This window comes from Heterocephalus glaber, unplaced genomic scaffold (assembly GCF_053883595.1).
Source record: "Heterocephalus glaber isolate CG9 unplaced genomic scaffold, H.glaber_assembly_v1.0 deba00000347, whole genome shotgun sequence".
In the NCBI taxonomy this organism is placed as follows: Eukaryota; Metazoa; Chordata; class Mammalia; order Rodentia; family Bathyergidae; genus Heterocephalus; species Heterocephalus glaber.
This window is the reverse complement of record NW_028258143.1, coordinates 29,080,855-29,097,472: the sequence shown is the minus strand read 5'-3', so window position 1 is coordinate 29,097,472 and position 16,618 is coordinate 29,080,855. Positions and strand designations below refer to the sequence as shown.

Sequence of the window (16,618 nt, the reverse complement as noted above, 5' to 3'; positions counted from 1 at the left end):
GAGTTGAGCCAGGAGTTGTGGCACATGCCTATAATCCTAGCACTCTGGAAGTCCAAGGGAGGAGGATTGCATGTTTGAGCCCAACCTGGGCAACTTAGTGAGAACGTGTCTGAAAATACAAAAAAGGGATGGGGAAGTATCGGAGCCACTGGGTTCAATTCCCAGTACTGCCAACAAACAAACAAAAATTACTTTAAAATATAGGGGGGAAAATAGAGAATAAAAAATAAATAAGTCCTAGGGCCAAGGATTTAGCTCAGTGGTGTCACTGCCTGCCTCACAAGCGCAAGGTCCTGAGTTTGATCCCGGGTACCAAAAAAAAAAAAATGAGCCCAGAATACAAATCTTGTTTTCAGTACCATTCTATACTAAAAGGAACCTGCATTCCTTGGAGAAATGGCTCATTCTGGGACTTAAGCAGGAGATACACAAAATGAGCCTGGGCACTGTTCTGCCAAAAAGTACAAAACAACTGAGAAAACAAAAACAAGCAAGAACACCATGATGGGTGTATGGCAAAGAGGAGAGTCTATGGAAAGAGCTTCCAGGGACCAAGCTGGTACAAAATAAAGTAGTACTGGAGAATAACCTGAAGTATAAAATATATACCCATACCTTCACAGTGATATAAGTGAATGATTTAATAATTGGAGGAGAGGGGACATTTTTCCCCTGCAGAATAATTCCAAATAATTTATATAGGTACTCACCCAAGAGCATAATCATCTACTCCTTAATTGTAGGGTGTGCATGGTGAATTTTTTCCAAAGAGTACAGCATGGAAAGGGGGAGGCAATGATTTTATAGTGAGAACCTGACAAACACTGCTCAAGCCAAGTGATCAGGGTCCACGTTGACATCAGTAGTGATGTTGACAGTATGTGCTTGTAATGGCATGTGATGACAGTGGTACTTTACCTCTGGTCTTCCTCCCCTAAAACTTATAATCCCAGGCTAAACATGAAAGAATATGAGACAAATCCTAAATGAGAGACATTCTACAAAAATCTGGTCAGTGCTTACCAGAAATGCCAGGGCCATCAAAAAAAGAAGGAAAGTCTGAGGAACTGTCATACCTAGGAGAAGCCTAAAGAGACATGATGACTAAACATAGTGTGAAATCCTGGGACAGATACACAATATTAGGGAAAAATTGAAAAAACTGTTACAAAATATGGGCTATAATAGTATATCATTGTTGCTTCATTAATTATGACAAATGTACTATGCTAAAGTAAGATACTTAAAATAGGAGAAGCTGAGTTTTGGGGATATGAGAACTGCAACAGTTCTGTAAGTCTAAAGCTGTCTAAAGTTCATAAAAGTAAATGAAATTTTAAAACTTAGGAAAAGCTTAAAGCTTACTTAAAAGACATTTAAAATATAGATAGAAATTGAGAAATAAACTTAATATAAAGCAAAACACAGTGTTAAGAAAAACTTTAAATACAGGGTCAAGTAATGAGGGGAAAAAGTACTCAAAGTTTTTGATTATGTAAGTCCCCCAGGAAGTTCCTGAGGAAAACATGACTTCTCAGGGAAATAATCTTCTTGCTTTATGATAAAGAAATGGGGCCCATAAGCCCACTCATGCTTCCTCAGTGCTTCACTGGGCTTCACTCTTAGCCCTTTCCCCCTTCTCTAGTTCACCTCCACTCTCACATCCAGTCCTTTTCAGTGAAAGAGCCTTCCACTTAAGGATAGCAGAATAAACATACAGTGCTCATGCAGCATATTCTTTGTTTGTTTGTTTGTTTTTGGTACCAGGAATCAAACTTGGGTCCTTCTGCTTGTGAGGCAGGAGGCGGAACCACTGAGCTAAATCCCCAGCCCTTTATGCAGCATATTCTTAATGAACATCTACTGCCTGATTAGTGTATGCCAGGTCCTGATCAGAAAGATGAAAGGCAACCTGGGTTGGCAGAAAGTTCTCTGTCATTGTCCTTTTGTACTATATTCCAGAATGCCAGTAGAAAAGTGAAATGAGGCTCTTTTCTTATTTATAGGTGCAAATATCCTGCGAGATTCAACAGGCAATGTTAAATTAGGAGATTTTGGAGCCAGCAAACGGCTTCAGACCATCTGCCTCTCGGGAACGGGAATGAAGTCCGTTACAGGGACACCATACTGGATGAGCCCTGAAGTCATCAGTGGAGAAGGCTATGGTAGAAAAGCAGATATCTGGTAAGTTTTGGTATGAGATTTGCCTGGTGCCTGCCACGTCACATATTTCTATCCAGGATTGAAATTACTGGTTTAAATTCTCTTTTGAACTTTTGAAATTCAGTATATGAACTACAAGGACCAATACCATTTTAATTTTACCTTACTTGGCTTATAATTAACTATTTAGCATATTTGAATCTATTTTCACTTCTTTAGGAAGGATTTTGTTTTTGTTTTTGGTTTTTTTTGGTACTGGAGATCGAACCTGGGACCTTGTGCTTGCAAGGGAGGCAGCGGAACCACTGAGCTAAATCCCTGGCCCTAGGAAGGATTTTGTCTTCAGCAAATCTCAGCTTTAAGTAGCTATCTTATTTCCCTGAAAAAGCTTTTAAAAAATTAATTTTTGTTGGGAGTGTTCTTAAAATTCATGTAATCTTTACTTAATAATTTTAAATTAGAACATAAAATGGCTGTTTCCTACTTCCTACCCAGAAAAAATTTTAAGAGACATTCATTTTAATTTCTTGAGGGCAATCTTTCTCTCTGTCTAGAGACAGGGTCTCACTCTGCAGTTCAGGCTGGGCTTGACTCTTACTATGTAGCCCAGGCTGGCCTCAAACAGCGATCCTCCTGCCTTAGTCTCCTGAGTGCTGGGATTACAGGGATGCGCCACCATGCCTGGCTTTTTATTTTTGAAAGCAATTTCTAATACTTTGTAAAATGAAGACAAAAATTATTTTTAAGGTCAGGTTGGAAAACTACATAGAACAAAATAATAAAATGAATAATATTTTTGTATAACATATAGGTTGTGATAATAATTAAATTGTGGTATATTTCTACTGATTTTTATATCTAAATTACAGTTTTATGTCATTACCTTATCCCTTCAGTACTGGGGATAGAACCCAAGGCTTCCCACACACGAGGCAAGTGCCCTACTATGGAGCTACATCCCCAGCCCTAATTACAACCTTTTAAGGAAACCTGAATCTTGAAATCAAGTCACATTTAAATATTTATGGGCTTCACTCCTGTTTCTCATTTTCTGGCTAAGCAGTTTTCTTCCCTAATGTTTGCTTTTGTAATGCATTTCTTTTTTATTTCTTTTTAGGAGCGTAGCATGTACTGTAGTAGAAATGCTAACCGAAAAACCGCCGTGGGCCGAATTTGAAGCAATGGCTGCCATCTTTAAGATTGCCACTCAGCCAACAAACCCTAAGCTGCCACCTCATGTCTCAGACTATACTCGAGACTTCCTCAAACGGATTTTTGTAGAGGCCAAACTGAGACCTTCAGCTGATGAACTCTTAAGGCACATGTTTGTGCATTATCACTAGCAGCTGGTAACCTCTCCTGTGCCTCCACCCAGCTCCCATTTGTTTGTTCACCTCTCTCTTGACTGCACTTTTCTTTTTTATGACAAAGAGAGATGGGGGAGGAAAAAGACAAGAGGGAAAGTGTTTCTCTTGATTCTTGGTTAAATTTGTTAAATAATAATAGTAACCTAAATTTTTTATATTTAATCTTTTTTTCCCCTCACAAGAACTTGAAACTTCTTTTTAAAAAAATTTTTATAATGTACTGATGTGGTTAAGAGAGATAAAGCACTTTAGTACATAGTCACTCTTTCTAGTACAAACAAATCATTTGGAATACCTAAAGATTGTGAAGTCTTTCCCAGTATCACTGACAAATTGGTGGTGATGGGGAGATGTGGAAGAGGAGAAAAAATAATGTACAATTTGTAGTTTTTAGTGATAGTATTAAAATAGATCTTCATTTGTGGAGTTGAGCCCTAAACTTGTTGAGGGTAGGTACTCAAGAATATAGGTTCTTTCTTATCTGTATTCTTTAGATCTTAACCTCTGTTTACCAAGCTTTTTGCTCAGTAGGAATCTGGATAGAAGATATGAATCTCTAAGAGGTATGTTTATTTGTTAATCTTAATCATATAGTAAGCAAATACATTATAATAGATCCATGTTACTGGACTCTGTTAACCTTGAGGGACGGCTTTCTGCTTAAAAAAAGATAAAATTTATTTTAAAGCAGATATGGGAATTCAATGAGTAAACCTAACTAAAAAACAGAATTAGTCTCATTAAGTGTGTGAACAGAAGAGATCACATTTGCCAGTACACAGAAATATGAAAGAACCAAGTGTTGATTAGTATTTTTTAAACTGTTCTTTACTTAAGGGGGAATGTCCCAAAATTAAGGATATTGAGAAATAATAAAAATCATATATACTATATTCCTATTTCTAGCTCCTGATTTTCCATAGGTAATAGTCTTTAGGAATTAAGAGTTCAGCCTGGAATGTTAAAGCTAGTGTCATGAGATGAAACTCTTGTTCTTGGGATCACAGAATACTAAAGCACTTCAAAAAATACAGACATCATGTAAAACAGGTTGTCAGCAGTGGCATAGGGATAGTTTCACTTCACTTGACATTTGGCAATGCCTGGAGACATTTTTGATTGTCACAATTGGGAAGGTACTGGCTGGCATCTAGTGGGTAGAGGCCAAGGATGCTGCCAGATAGCCTACAGTATACAAGGACAGCACCCCTCCTCTAAAGAATGACCCTGCCCCAAATGGGAAAACTGCTGAAAGTTGAGAAACCTGATGTAAAAGCTAGTCCCAACTATAAGCTGAAAATGGCCATTTATAAAGCAGTAAGTGCAGAAAAAGCAATTTTAAAAGGAAAAGATGTATCACAGAATGAGGATTTTATAAGAGTAGATACCACTACTTTCAAGTCAAGGGTGAAAGATCTGAACAAACAGTGCATAGCAAACACTTCCTTACTAGCTCCATATTGCACCCAAATCAGTAATCCTTCTATTTTAGAAACAAAATGCATTTGAATACTGAGCTTTTTGAACTCACTATTGATGTATATTCTTTCCTTAAAAGTCAACTCATAATAGTGGGCAAAGAAAAGAATATCAGAACAAAGTATTCACTACCAAAAGAAAGTTTAAAACTGTCAGGTATTTCTAGTATAAGGTATCAGCTGAGGGCAAAGACAGCTGGGAAAGATCCTGTCATCTGTAATGGAATTATGCTACTGAAAAACATGAGGATATTGGTCATTTGACCACTTGCAATATTTTCAGAATATTAAAGTAAGTGCTAAGTACTTTATTTTTAAAGGTCTAGAAAGTAGTCATCTTCTGGAAGGCCCTAAATGTGATACCTTTCTTGGGATTCATAAGGGACTAAGGTATTTTTATTTTCTGTGCAAGATATGCTCACTTAGAGACACTTAATGTACTTTGTTTTGAAGTTAGGTAGATCTTGGTTTATCCTATAAGGTTCCATGTGGCATTCCCTGTAGAATATTTGAAATTCCACTAACTAGTTTGAGAAGTCAAAGCACACAATTACTTGTCAGTGCTTCTCCCATTTTATGAGCATCAAAGGAAGCAGCTTGCAAAGAAGAAAAAGAATTAGGTGTCCCCCCTTGGTAAATCAACTGCCTAATCTTGTGCTGGAAACATAATCCCCAAATGCATGGATCTGTTATGATTTCTTTATCTTTTATGGGTGAGGACATCTTTCTACTTGAACAAAATCACAGTATCTGGACCAGTGGGCTTTTCTTCTGTTTCTTTGTCTTGTGTGATTATGATTTCCCTTTGGCTCATTTTTGGTCTGTCAGGGTAACCAGCAGTGTAGAATACAGGGCAGATTGTGGAACTCAAAGGAAAATTGTTTGCTTTTTTCAATCTCCTTCTTCTTTTCTAAATGCTATAGAAAATGAAAGTACCTGAAAAGAGACTGCTACTTTATCACTGCTGCAGAAGACCTTTACTTTATAAGAAAAATATCATTAGCTGTGGGAAAGTAATGTTTTTTATGTAAAGACTTAAAAATAGACTAATAGTTTACGGAGTTATTATATAGAATATGATATGAATTTATTTCAAACAAGTTGTGAAAGTACCAAAAACCACACTAAAAAGTTAATATATAAAGAAACTAATAGAACAAAAAAGCTTGAAGTATGGGGCGGGGATATGGAAGACCAAAAGAAAATGTTAAAAACAAGAAATATTTGAAAGGAAACACCTTTATCAGGAGAAATTAAATATTACACTCCCATTTTTCCTCTTTCTAATAATGGTATGGATCAACAAATGAAGTTTGAAATTTTTTTGTTTTTTTTGGTACCGGGGATCGAACTTGGGACCTTGCGCTTACGAGGCAGGTGGTGGAACCGTTGAGCTAAATCCCCAGGCCATGAAGTTTGAACTTTTTAAGATGACTAAATATATTTTGTTTTTTAAGTGCACAACTGATCTTTCTATACTGTAATTTTCTTTGATGTGGCTGGAAAATGGCCAGACTGCTAACTTTGTGCCTTTAAAATGCATTCTGCTTTGACAGTGGCAGACTTTTTGGTGCTGGAGAAGATTTACTAGCAGTCATTTATGTGCTTTTCAGGAAGTATCTTTCTACTTAGGCCTTGAGAGATTCAAAGTAGCATGACTTAGGCTTGGACCAAATATAAGATCTTTTACATTGTGAAGTATATTGAATAAAAGGATTGAAAAATATCGTAGTGGAAATTTTGATCGATTTGTAATTCTTTAACATATGTTTAAAGGTATACAGACTTTTTAAAAATCCTGAAATTTTTTAGTACTTTTCCTTGTATACAAAACATTTTCTAATTTAAAAAATCACTAGGACTATTGCCTTAGAAAGTATTAAAAGGTACAGTTACCCTTACATGATGTGTATGAGATTTAATATTGATGCTGAAAGAAATGAAAACTCTGATTCCAGAATAAATTGAATTGGCTTTCATTTGAGAGTCTTTACCTGATTCCCAATAGAAACTACTTAAAAAGGTTGAAAATACTTCTTTAGAATAGCTTTCTGCTACTACATACAGCTCTGACACAAGTTGGGTCAGATCTGTAGTATTTCTGAGAGGGAGCTTACAAGACATGTGAAATCACTAAGAAAATAAAATCAAATCTGAATATTTTAGCAGTATGACTAAGCCAAGTGAAGACTCTTTGGCCAACAGTAGAGTTCTATGCCAATAATTTCATGTGGGGTCTAGGAACCAGTAGCTTGATATAAAATCACCTGGTATCAATTCTGTCTATGAATCTTTCCATCTCTTTAAAATAGGGTGAGTCTTTTCTTCATTTGCTTTCTAGTAATCGTGACTTGCTATAAGTAGGAAATTAACATCCTTGAAGTCACAGTCTAAGGGGAATATGGACGAACAGAGTTACTTTATAGCAGACACTAAATCTGAAAGTTCAGCAATGCTGTTATGATTTTTTTTTGTAAAGTAAGGGGAGAGCAAGTTTGGGTAAACATTGGCTGTTATAAACCAAAATGTCATTAATAGGAATTATAGTAAAAATATCCCCAAATTTAGGGAGACCTCCAAGGTCAGACAGCTTATCTCTCTCTCAGGACCCCTCTTACTACAAACAGCCTCTACTCAAAGAGTCCCAGGGATAGCAAGCATTTATTCCATAATACCGCCCCCCTCCCCCCAGCAGTCTTGTAAAGAAAAAAAATTTTTCTTTTGGTCTAAATTGTGAAAAAATTCAAAAACATTTGGTAGAAATTAAACTCTGTCAACAGTGTTTATGCTAAGAATAGGACAGTTTCTTAAGACCATATTATTTTAAGTTTGGTGGTTGCTTTAAATATTTATTTGAATTTAAGATTGGTTAAATGGTAACATAAAGCAATTTAATTGTTGGTTTTTATTAGTGCCTTTTTTCTCTGTATGCCTTTTATTTTATATTACTAATTCAGATTACCCACCAAAATGAGGATTTTTTTTTTTTCCCCAAATCAGTAGGCTTCAAGAGTTTAGACTGTGTATTGGCCTTCAAATGTTTCTTAATGCCTACTTCCTCCTCCTGCCCTTTTCTTTTACCTCTTTTTTGTTTTTTTTTTTAATGTTAGGAAAGAAACATTAGTGTTTGTCTGAGATACTGCAATCTCCGCTAGTCTTAAATAAGCATAGAGTTATTCAAAGTAGTAAATTGTTTTCTAGGTTGATTACTTGATTTTCAATCACATTGGCATCCTCCAGGTTCTTTGTATGTCATGGTTCAGTTACAATTTTCATAGCAGAGCTAGAGTAGTTGTTTTTGCCTAAAGAGGTTGTTTAAAACGGTTTACCAGTGCTAAGCCAGTGAATGAGATGTGAGGCAATGAGCAAAAAATACAGAGACAGTAAATTCTAATCCTTAGGGTTTAACATTTTGACATATACTCTAGCTTACTTTTCTGTGAAGTGTGTGTGTGTATGTGTGTGTGTGTGTGTGTGTGTGTGTGTGTGTGTGTGTGTGTGGTGTTTGGAGTTGGGTGAGAGGAAAGGGAATGAAGCAAGGAGAGGGAGGGAGGAAGAAAGGAAGAAGTATGAATGTTCAGTTAGATCAGTCTCTGTTCTGAGAGGAGCAACACAAAAATGTATGACCTACTGACCATGAATGAAAATAATCATCCTCCAGTAGGAATGCCAGTACATTTTTCCCAAGTAGCTAGTATAAATGATTTTTAATAGAGGTATTTATTGTAAATTTCCAAGCTCTTTGTTGCTAAAAGTAGACTAAAATTTAGTTTGTGTATGTGTATAATAATGAGCTTATATATAATTCTTCAATAGAAAGTAATTGATGTCACATAGTTCTTTATGAACTCTTTGGAATAGAAGTTCTGCCAGACATTATCTAAACAAGCTTTCTTAGCTTACCGAGTATCCTAAAGGAAATTCTCTTATACCTCTTTTTGGTTGGCTAGGGAAATGTGTGCTGTGAAATCACTGTTCCTACTTCATTGCTTTGACTTCTTCCATGGCCTGAATAGGATGCCATAATAGGTGTGGGAAATATCAGGGCCACCCATCTCTCTCTCTTTTCACTATTGGGAGGTGTAGATTCTAATAAGCTCTCAGGGGAGCCTAGGGATTCTTTATACTTGGTTGAAATGACAATGGTCAGGGTTGACTTTCATGGAGGTGAGGGAGGAGTCATAGCTATAGTAAAGAATAAATTGTACCTGTTGCCTGTATACAGTGTCATATAATTCTTCATGTTTTTCGTAATTGTGCATTTTAATCCACAGTCATATGGTATTTTTGTTAGTAACAAAGGCTGTCAGTGAATACTGTTATCCTCTCTGCTTGATGACTTATTTGTATCACAATCTGTATTATCAGAATCACTGTAAACCAAAGCTTTTATATTTCCTGCACACATAGCCAAAATGATTAGTCCTGTTACATCTGCCCACTTGTAAGCTAATAGCATAAAAATGGTAAAGCAGGTACTAGTAGAATGTGATCCCAGTCTATCCTTTGAGGAAAGGGACAGGTGCTCAGTGTTTGCATTTAGACATGCAGAATTTACTTCACTTATAAAGGAACTATATAGATACTACATACCTAATTAACTTGTACTTGTGCCAATCTTATTGTCACTTGACCATAGATGCATGTAGATGTGTTAATGTCTGATGCTCAGGTTGGTGGCATATTTTCTCCCTAGTGTCTTAACATGTATGAGCTTGTGTTTGACTTGAGAGGCATTTCACCAAAGCTGTGAAGAAAAGGAGGTTATGGACTGACATCTGCTTTGTGCTACAGACACTTTGGAACACAGGAAAGCACCTATTTTTAGCATATGTGCAGAATTTGTCCCCAAATAAGGATTTCTAAATCTCTTAATGCCAGTTGAGAAGAGTAAAGTTTATGACTATCCTGAAAAGCACTTTTCTGTTCAATTATTTATATTTTTTAGAACTTCTTTTTAAAAACCATATGTAACTAGTGATGAGTTTAGCATTAACATTACTTGGATGGGAGAGATGAGTAACAAAACTGCGTCTTAAACTCTATCAGATATTTAGAATCCAGAATGGATTTGACATATTCTCATTTTTCCAAAGAATTTTTTCCACCTGGAAATAAGAGAGGACTAGGGGAAGCATTTGTAAAAAAATGGGTAAAAGAGGATCAGCCCCTTGCAATACACAATTTTCAATTAATAGTACAGTGTCTAGGTACAAGAATACTTCTTTAAACACAAACTATTATTTTAATACAATCTTAGTAAAAGGTTTACATATTTTCTATTGCTGTTGGTTTTTAAATTTGCTATCCTGCATTCTGAAATATTATAAAAGTTAATATGAAAAATACTTTTAATGTCTACCATCTCTTACATTTCACACAGTTCTTTTTATTTATTGTAAATAAAAGTAAATGGATAAATTTGAAAATAAACTTTTAATTATTGCAAACTATGATTATCAATTTGTAAACTTACCTTTGACTTAATGTACATTTTTAAATGTAGCCACTAAATTCTCTATATTTAACCTATTGGTTTCTCTCAGTAAACGTTTTTAATCTCATTTGAGTGCTGGGCAATTTATAATTATCTACAAAGGTTTTTTTGTTTCCTAACAAGTTTGACTTTTTTGCACATTTTTGATAATGTTTAATTTGTACACTGATATATTACTCTGACCAATAATTGTTGAGTGTATGAGTATCATGAATGCGTGCATCAAACTACTGTCTGTGTCTCTTGTTTTAACTTCTTTCAAGATGTACATCTTTCAAGATGTAGCTATCAGTTAATAACTGCTATGACTGACTTAAGTGGACCTTCTTGCTTTTACCAAGCATACTTATCTATGGTTCTATCTTTGTTGAAGAACTCAGGAGTTCAACATTACTTTCCAATTTTATAATATAGTCTAAAATCCATTACTAAGCTGAAAGTATGCTTTGTAACTCTATGTATCAGGGGATGTGTGTTTGTGTGAAGATGTCTTTTTCTGTTTGTAGGCACATGAATATATCCCAGTAAATTCTTATTTTCATTTTATTTCTACATTTTTATGAACTTGTTTTATAAGGGTATTATTTAGTTAGGATAAATATATATAAAAGCTTTCTGAGAGATTACTATATGAATATATTTTCAGCTGGCTGATCAAAAATATTTTTTTAATTTTGTTTTTAATCATTTAAGATGTATTTGTATTTCCAGAATTGGACACAAGTTGTACTTAGAACTCAGTTAAAATACTCCTGAAAGGAAAATCATGGAATTCTCTTTTGACAATTCTGTGAAATGCAAATTAGAAAAAAAGGCTTTAAGAAATAGCAAAAACACACTGTTCACTAACATGGACCTTTGAATTGTCAGAGCTGTGGAAAAAAAGTGAGAAACTAAATTGTTTTAATTCAAGATTTTTGTATTTCCAGTTGCTATAGGCTTGTCCTACTGTTGTTTTTAAATTTGCCTTTATTTTCCCAAAAGATTTCAGCTTTTTTTAGTTTTTCCTTACTGAGCAAGGTCAGACTGGGCTTATAAAACAATACATTGGCATATATGATGCTTTGTAATTGACTATAAATTGGTTTAGAAATGTCCACACCCCATTGTTGTGTTGGTTATACTGTACTGTGTGTTTTTAGGAACTGGCAGAAAAAGAATTGGAAATTAGGTTTCCAATCTGACAGTGTTACTGTATTTAAAGAAAACCTTGTTTTTAATTTCAGGTACCACGTAAAATTACTTGTGTTAGGAATAAAGTCCACTGTTGAAGTTGAATGTCATTTGTTAAAAGGAACCAGTGTGTTTAGAACCTATCAGAAGCCAGATATAGTGTGGTATGTGCCACATTTCATGCACATTTGAGTTTGTGCTATTCATTTAAAATATGCTTGTAAAAATGTATAAAATTCCTGAATTTTATTTCTATGTACTTTTTTTTGCTGTTAAATAGCTTTTTAAAAAATTAATATAAAAAGAAACCATGTTTATATTTTGTTAGTGATCAATGATTTTGTTTATATGGAAATTTGTATATTGTTGGCACTCATCTTTTGTTTAGATTTATCATGCATGAAGGCTTGCAATAATTAGCACAATGAAAATTGCTTTTTCTTATATGTTCATTTTTTTGTTTTTTTGAAAGATTGTGGTGCAAAGGCTTACTTTAAGTAACCTTCTGGACTATGGAACGAATATAAGTGAATGGCACTTTGAGTGTTAATAAAGCTGATATTTATTTCCACTGTGACTGGTTTGTCTAGATATTTGTTCTTTGTTTTTTTGAGACAGGGTCTCACTCTGTAGTTTAGGCTAGTCTTGAACTCAACATGTAGCCCAGGCTGGCTCTGAACTCACAGCAATCCTCCTGCCTCAGCCTCCCAAGTGCTGAGATTACAGGTGTGCACCACCTGGCCAGGTATTTGTTCTTCTACATAGCATGTTCACAGATATCCCCTCTTACTTGAGTTGATCATTCTGTAGGAGACCAAGCACAAATGAACCTAGAGACACAGAAACTAAACCAGATCTCTCCTGTATCTAATCTAACAATGTCCTACTCATTTTGCTCTAGTGTATCTTTGTATGGGCATATTACCTACTTAGAACTTAGTGGTGTTAAACACAAAGCTTACTGTCATACATACTGAGTATATGGAATGGTCTCTTATATGGTATTGGAGATATCTTACATTAATATACAGGGCCATTTAATGCAAATCAAAGCCTCAGAATCTTGTGTGTCTAGCAATTTTAACATTTAAGAATGAATCCTGCTGGGTGTGGTCGTGCACACACCTGTAATCCCAGTACTTGGGAGACTGAGGCAGGAGGATTGCTGTGAATTCAAGGCCAGCCTGAACTACATAGAAAGACCCTGAAAAACTAAATGTACCGTCATGGGATAACAAAGAACCACAGACTAGTTGAGTTGCAACAAATTGATTATCTCACAGTTCTGGAGTCTAGAAGTCCAAAATCAAGGCATTGTTAGGGCTATGTTCCCTCTTAAACTTGTGGGAGAAACCTTCCTTGCCTTTTTCAGCTCCTACTAGGTCCAAGCAGTTTTGGTTTGTGTCAGCATCACTGTACTCTTTCTACCATCACATGGTGTTCTCCCTCTGTCTGTGTCTGTCCCTTGTTATGCATTCACCTATTTATAAGGACACTAGTCATTGAATTAGGGTCCACCCTAATGACCTCATTACCTCTATAGAGACCTTGTTCCCAAATAAGGTCACATTCTGAGGTACTAGGAGTTGGGACTTCAAAAATACCTTTGGGGGTAGGCAGGACAGGTCAACTCATAGCAGTGTCTTCTGGCCCCTAACACTTCATATCCTTCCTGCACACAAAATGTGTTCATCCCATCTCAGTGTCCCCAAAAGTTTTAGTCATTGAAACATCAACTCTTAAGTCCAATATCTCATCCAGACATCAGCTCAGATCTCATCATCTAAATCATCCAAATCAAAGTGAGACTTGAGTATGATTCATCGTGGAGCAATAAACTTTCCCCACCTGTGAACCTATGAAACCAGATAAGGTATCTGCTTCCAAATTACAGTACTGGGATAGGTGGGGAATAGACATTCCCATCTGAAAGGGAGAAACAGGAAGGAAAAGGACTTGGAGGTCCAAAGCAAGTCTGAAACCTAGCAGGGCAAATTATATTGGATTTTAAAGCTTGAGGCTAATTCTCATTGCTCCATGTTCTCTGTTCTCAGGGCCCACTGGGGCTGGGGCTCTCCTTGCAAAACTGAGGAGGTGGCCCAAGGAGGCAGTGAACAGATTCACAACCTGGACCTGCTCCTTCATACCTGTGGTGGAAGAGTCAGCCCTGCTGGCCTCTGACCTGCTTTGGGGTCTGTCTTTCCTTTTCTTGAAGGGTAACTCACAGGCATAGAGCTCTATCCATACCTTTCCTGCCTTAGATTCCCAGAAGCCCGACAAAGTTCCTTCATTTCATCCCATTTCTGTCCCCTGCAGTCCAAATTGTCAGGGTGTCTACTGAGATGGTTGAATGGATCTGTAAACCACATCTAATCTTTGGCACATGATCGTCCAGTCATACATATCCTTACTCTTTTTCCCATAGCACATTCTTACAGCCTGATCATTGGGCTGCCTTGAAATTTCCTCCCCAGATTAGTCACTGCCCTTAACATCAATCTCCCACAAAGTCTCAGGACATGAGCAAAATGTAGATAAATTTTTCTGCCAGAACATAACACCCATGGTCTGGAGTCCAACTACCAGTGGAGTCCTTGTTCCCAACTGAAACATCCTGAGCCTGGTCTTTACTGTCTACCTTCTTACTGGGATTCTGGTCTTCTAACTACCAACCAGAATCTTATATCAAGCTCAACTTCTACCACTCCAGGGGGTCTCCACCCAGGATTTCCAAACCTTTCCAAACTCCCTTGAAAAAGTTCCAAAGGCATCTAAATCACATGGTCAGGTATATACACAGCAACAGCTCCACTTCCCTAGTACCAAAATCTATCTTAGTCATTTTCCTAGTCTTTGGGACACAATACCTGACACCCCCAACTTAAATGAGGAGAGGCTTATTTTGGCTCACATTTTAGAAGTTTCAGTCCTTGCATGATTGGCTGGCTCCAGGCAGAAGTGGCATTATGAAAGGGTGTGGGCAGAGGAAAGCTGGTCACCTCACCATAGCCTGGAAGCAAGGAGTCAAGGAAGAGAGGAGGTAGATAAACTCTTCTGAGTCAAACCTAGCCAGACCCCACCTTCTAACAGCAAGTCAGCTATAAGCCCCCCTAATCCAATCACCATCCAAAAGCCCCACTCATGAGTATGTATGGGGGTCATCTAAAACCATAACAATGTCCATATTTTACTAATAATCTCTGAGGCAATGAAGGCTTTTTCTATCATGCACCTCAAAAAGCTTGCCACCTCTACCCATTTCCCAGTTCCAAGCCACCTCCACTTTCTTAGGTATTTGTAACAGCAGCACCCTACTTTCTGGACCAAAATCTGTGTTGGTCAATGTTCTCCAGAGAAATAGACCCCCAGGGGATAAGTTATGTCTCATGGAGAATAAGAAAGCAAGTATTGGGCATTGAACCCAGGGTCATGGTGCTGAGCTACAACCCCACCCTTTTTATTTTTTATTTTGAGACAAGGTCTTGCTAAGTTACCCAGGGTGGTCTCAGACTTGCAATCCTCCTGCCTCAGCCTCCTGAGTAGCTGGGATTACAGGTGTACATCACCACATCCAGTGAGATAGATTTACTATAAGGAATTGGTTTACACAATTGTGGCAGCTAGCAAGTCAGGAATTCCAGAAAAGGTTGCACTCCAAAGACTGGAAACATAGGTAGAAATTCTATGCTGTAATCTGGAAGCAGAATTGCTTTTTCCCTGGGAAACTTGTATTTGTCTTAAGATCTTCAATTGAAGGGAAGAGGCTCACTCATATTATTGAGGATAATCTACTTTAAAATCTAATTGTAAATGTCAGTAACATCTTAAAAATACCTTTACACCAACATCTAGACTGGTACTTGTCCCAACAACTGGGCCCCATAGCATGGCAGAGTTGACACATAAAATCAACCAAGGGATTGATCAGACAATCTGTAGTATATCCATATGATGAACTCTCATATCTTATTGACTGAAAGAAAAATAAGACATAAGATAATCCAGTTTTTGTTTAAAATACTTAGAAAAAATATTGGGAGGAGATTATGTCACTCAAGTGGTAGAGTTACGAAAATATTTTTGTCTATGTAATTTTTAACTTTTATGATAAATGTGGGTGTTTTTGCTAAGTGCAAAATATTTTCTTAGTTATGAAAATGTTAGATTAGCCATTCTTCCTGATCAATACCTCCAGTCAAATTAATCAGGTTTGGCAGCAAGAAGTTAAAAAAAATTTTTTATGTTTATCTTGGTATTTTCATTCCTCAGAATTGGCCTTAAAAAAACAATCCAAGATGGAGTTAAGGATTTATATCCAATGATACTCATTTTAGAGCTGCTTATAACTGGATAAACTAGAATTATCCCAGTGACCTCAAATTAGGGTTCGCCTAAGTAAACTGTTTCCATAAATGGAATATTAAATGGCACTAAACATTCATTTTAGTGAGGAATGAACAAAGCTTATGTTAGGAGGATATAAAATCCTTATATAGCCAAGAAATACCTTCATGGTAGAAAAACACCTACTTATGAAAGTGAATTTAAAAACCTATTCACAGGCAAAAGATTGAAAGAAAATGAGACAAAATGTAGGTAGTGTCTGGGGATGTAGGTCAGCAGTAGACTGTCTAACATGTACAAGGTGGTGGATTCCATCCCCAACACCAAGGAAAAAAAGACAGCAAAGCATACTGTGATATGTGATTTAAGTAGCCTTTGCTATATTGTTCTCTATTTTGCAAGACTTTTTTTTTTTCCTGAGGCAGGATCTCATTATGCAGTTCAGGCTGATCTTGAATTCAATGCATAGCTGAGGCTGGCCTCAAACTTATGATACTCCTGCTTCAGCCTCCCAAGTGCTGGGATTGCAGGTGTGTCCCACCATGTCTGGCTGCAAGACTTTTAATCAAACGAAAAATATAAAAATGTGGTTTAAA

At 36.6% G+C, this 16,618-nt stretch overlaps 1 protein-coding gene across 2 annotated transcripts in view; it reads left to right on the top strand.

Annotated features, from left to right (window-relative positions):
• Positions 1-12,255, top strand: part of Map3k2 (mitogen-activated protein kinase kinase kinase 2) — a 94,439-nt gene extending 82,184 nt beyond the window's left edge. For both annotated transcript variants that reach the window (XM_004835951.4, XM_087198461.1), the window contains 2 exons: positions 2,007-2,184; positions 3,281-12,255. In XM_004835951.4, coding sequence (XP_004836008.1) covers positions 2,007-2,184; positions 3,281-3,506 — 404 coding nt within the window. In that variant the 3' untranslated portion in view covers positions 3,507-12,255. The remainder of the gene's footprint in view (positions 1-2,006; positions 2,185-3,280) is intronic.
• Positions 12,256-16,618: the final 4,363 nt, after the last annotated feature.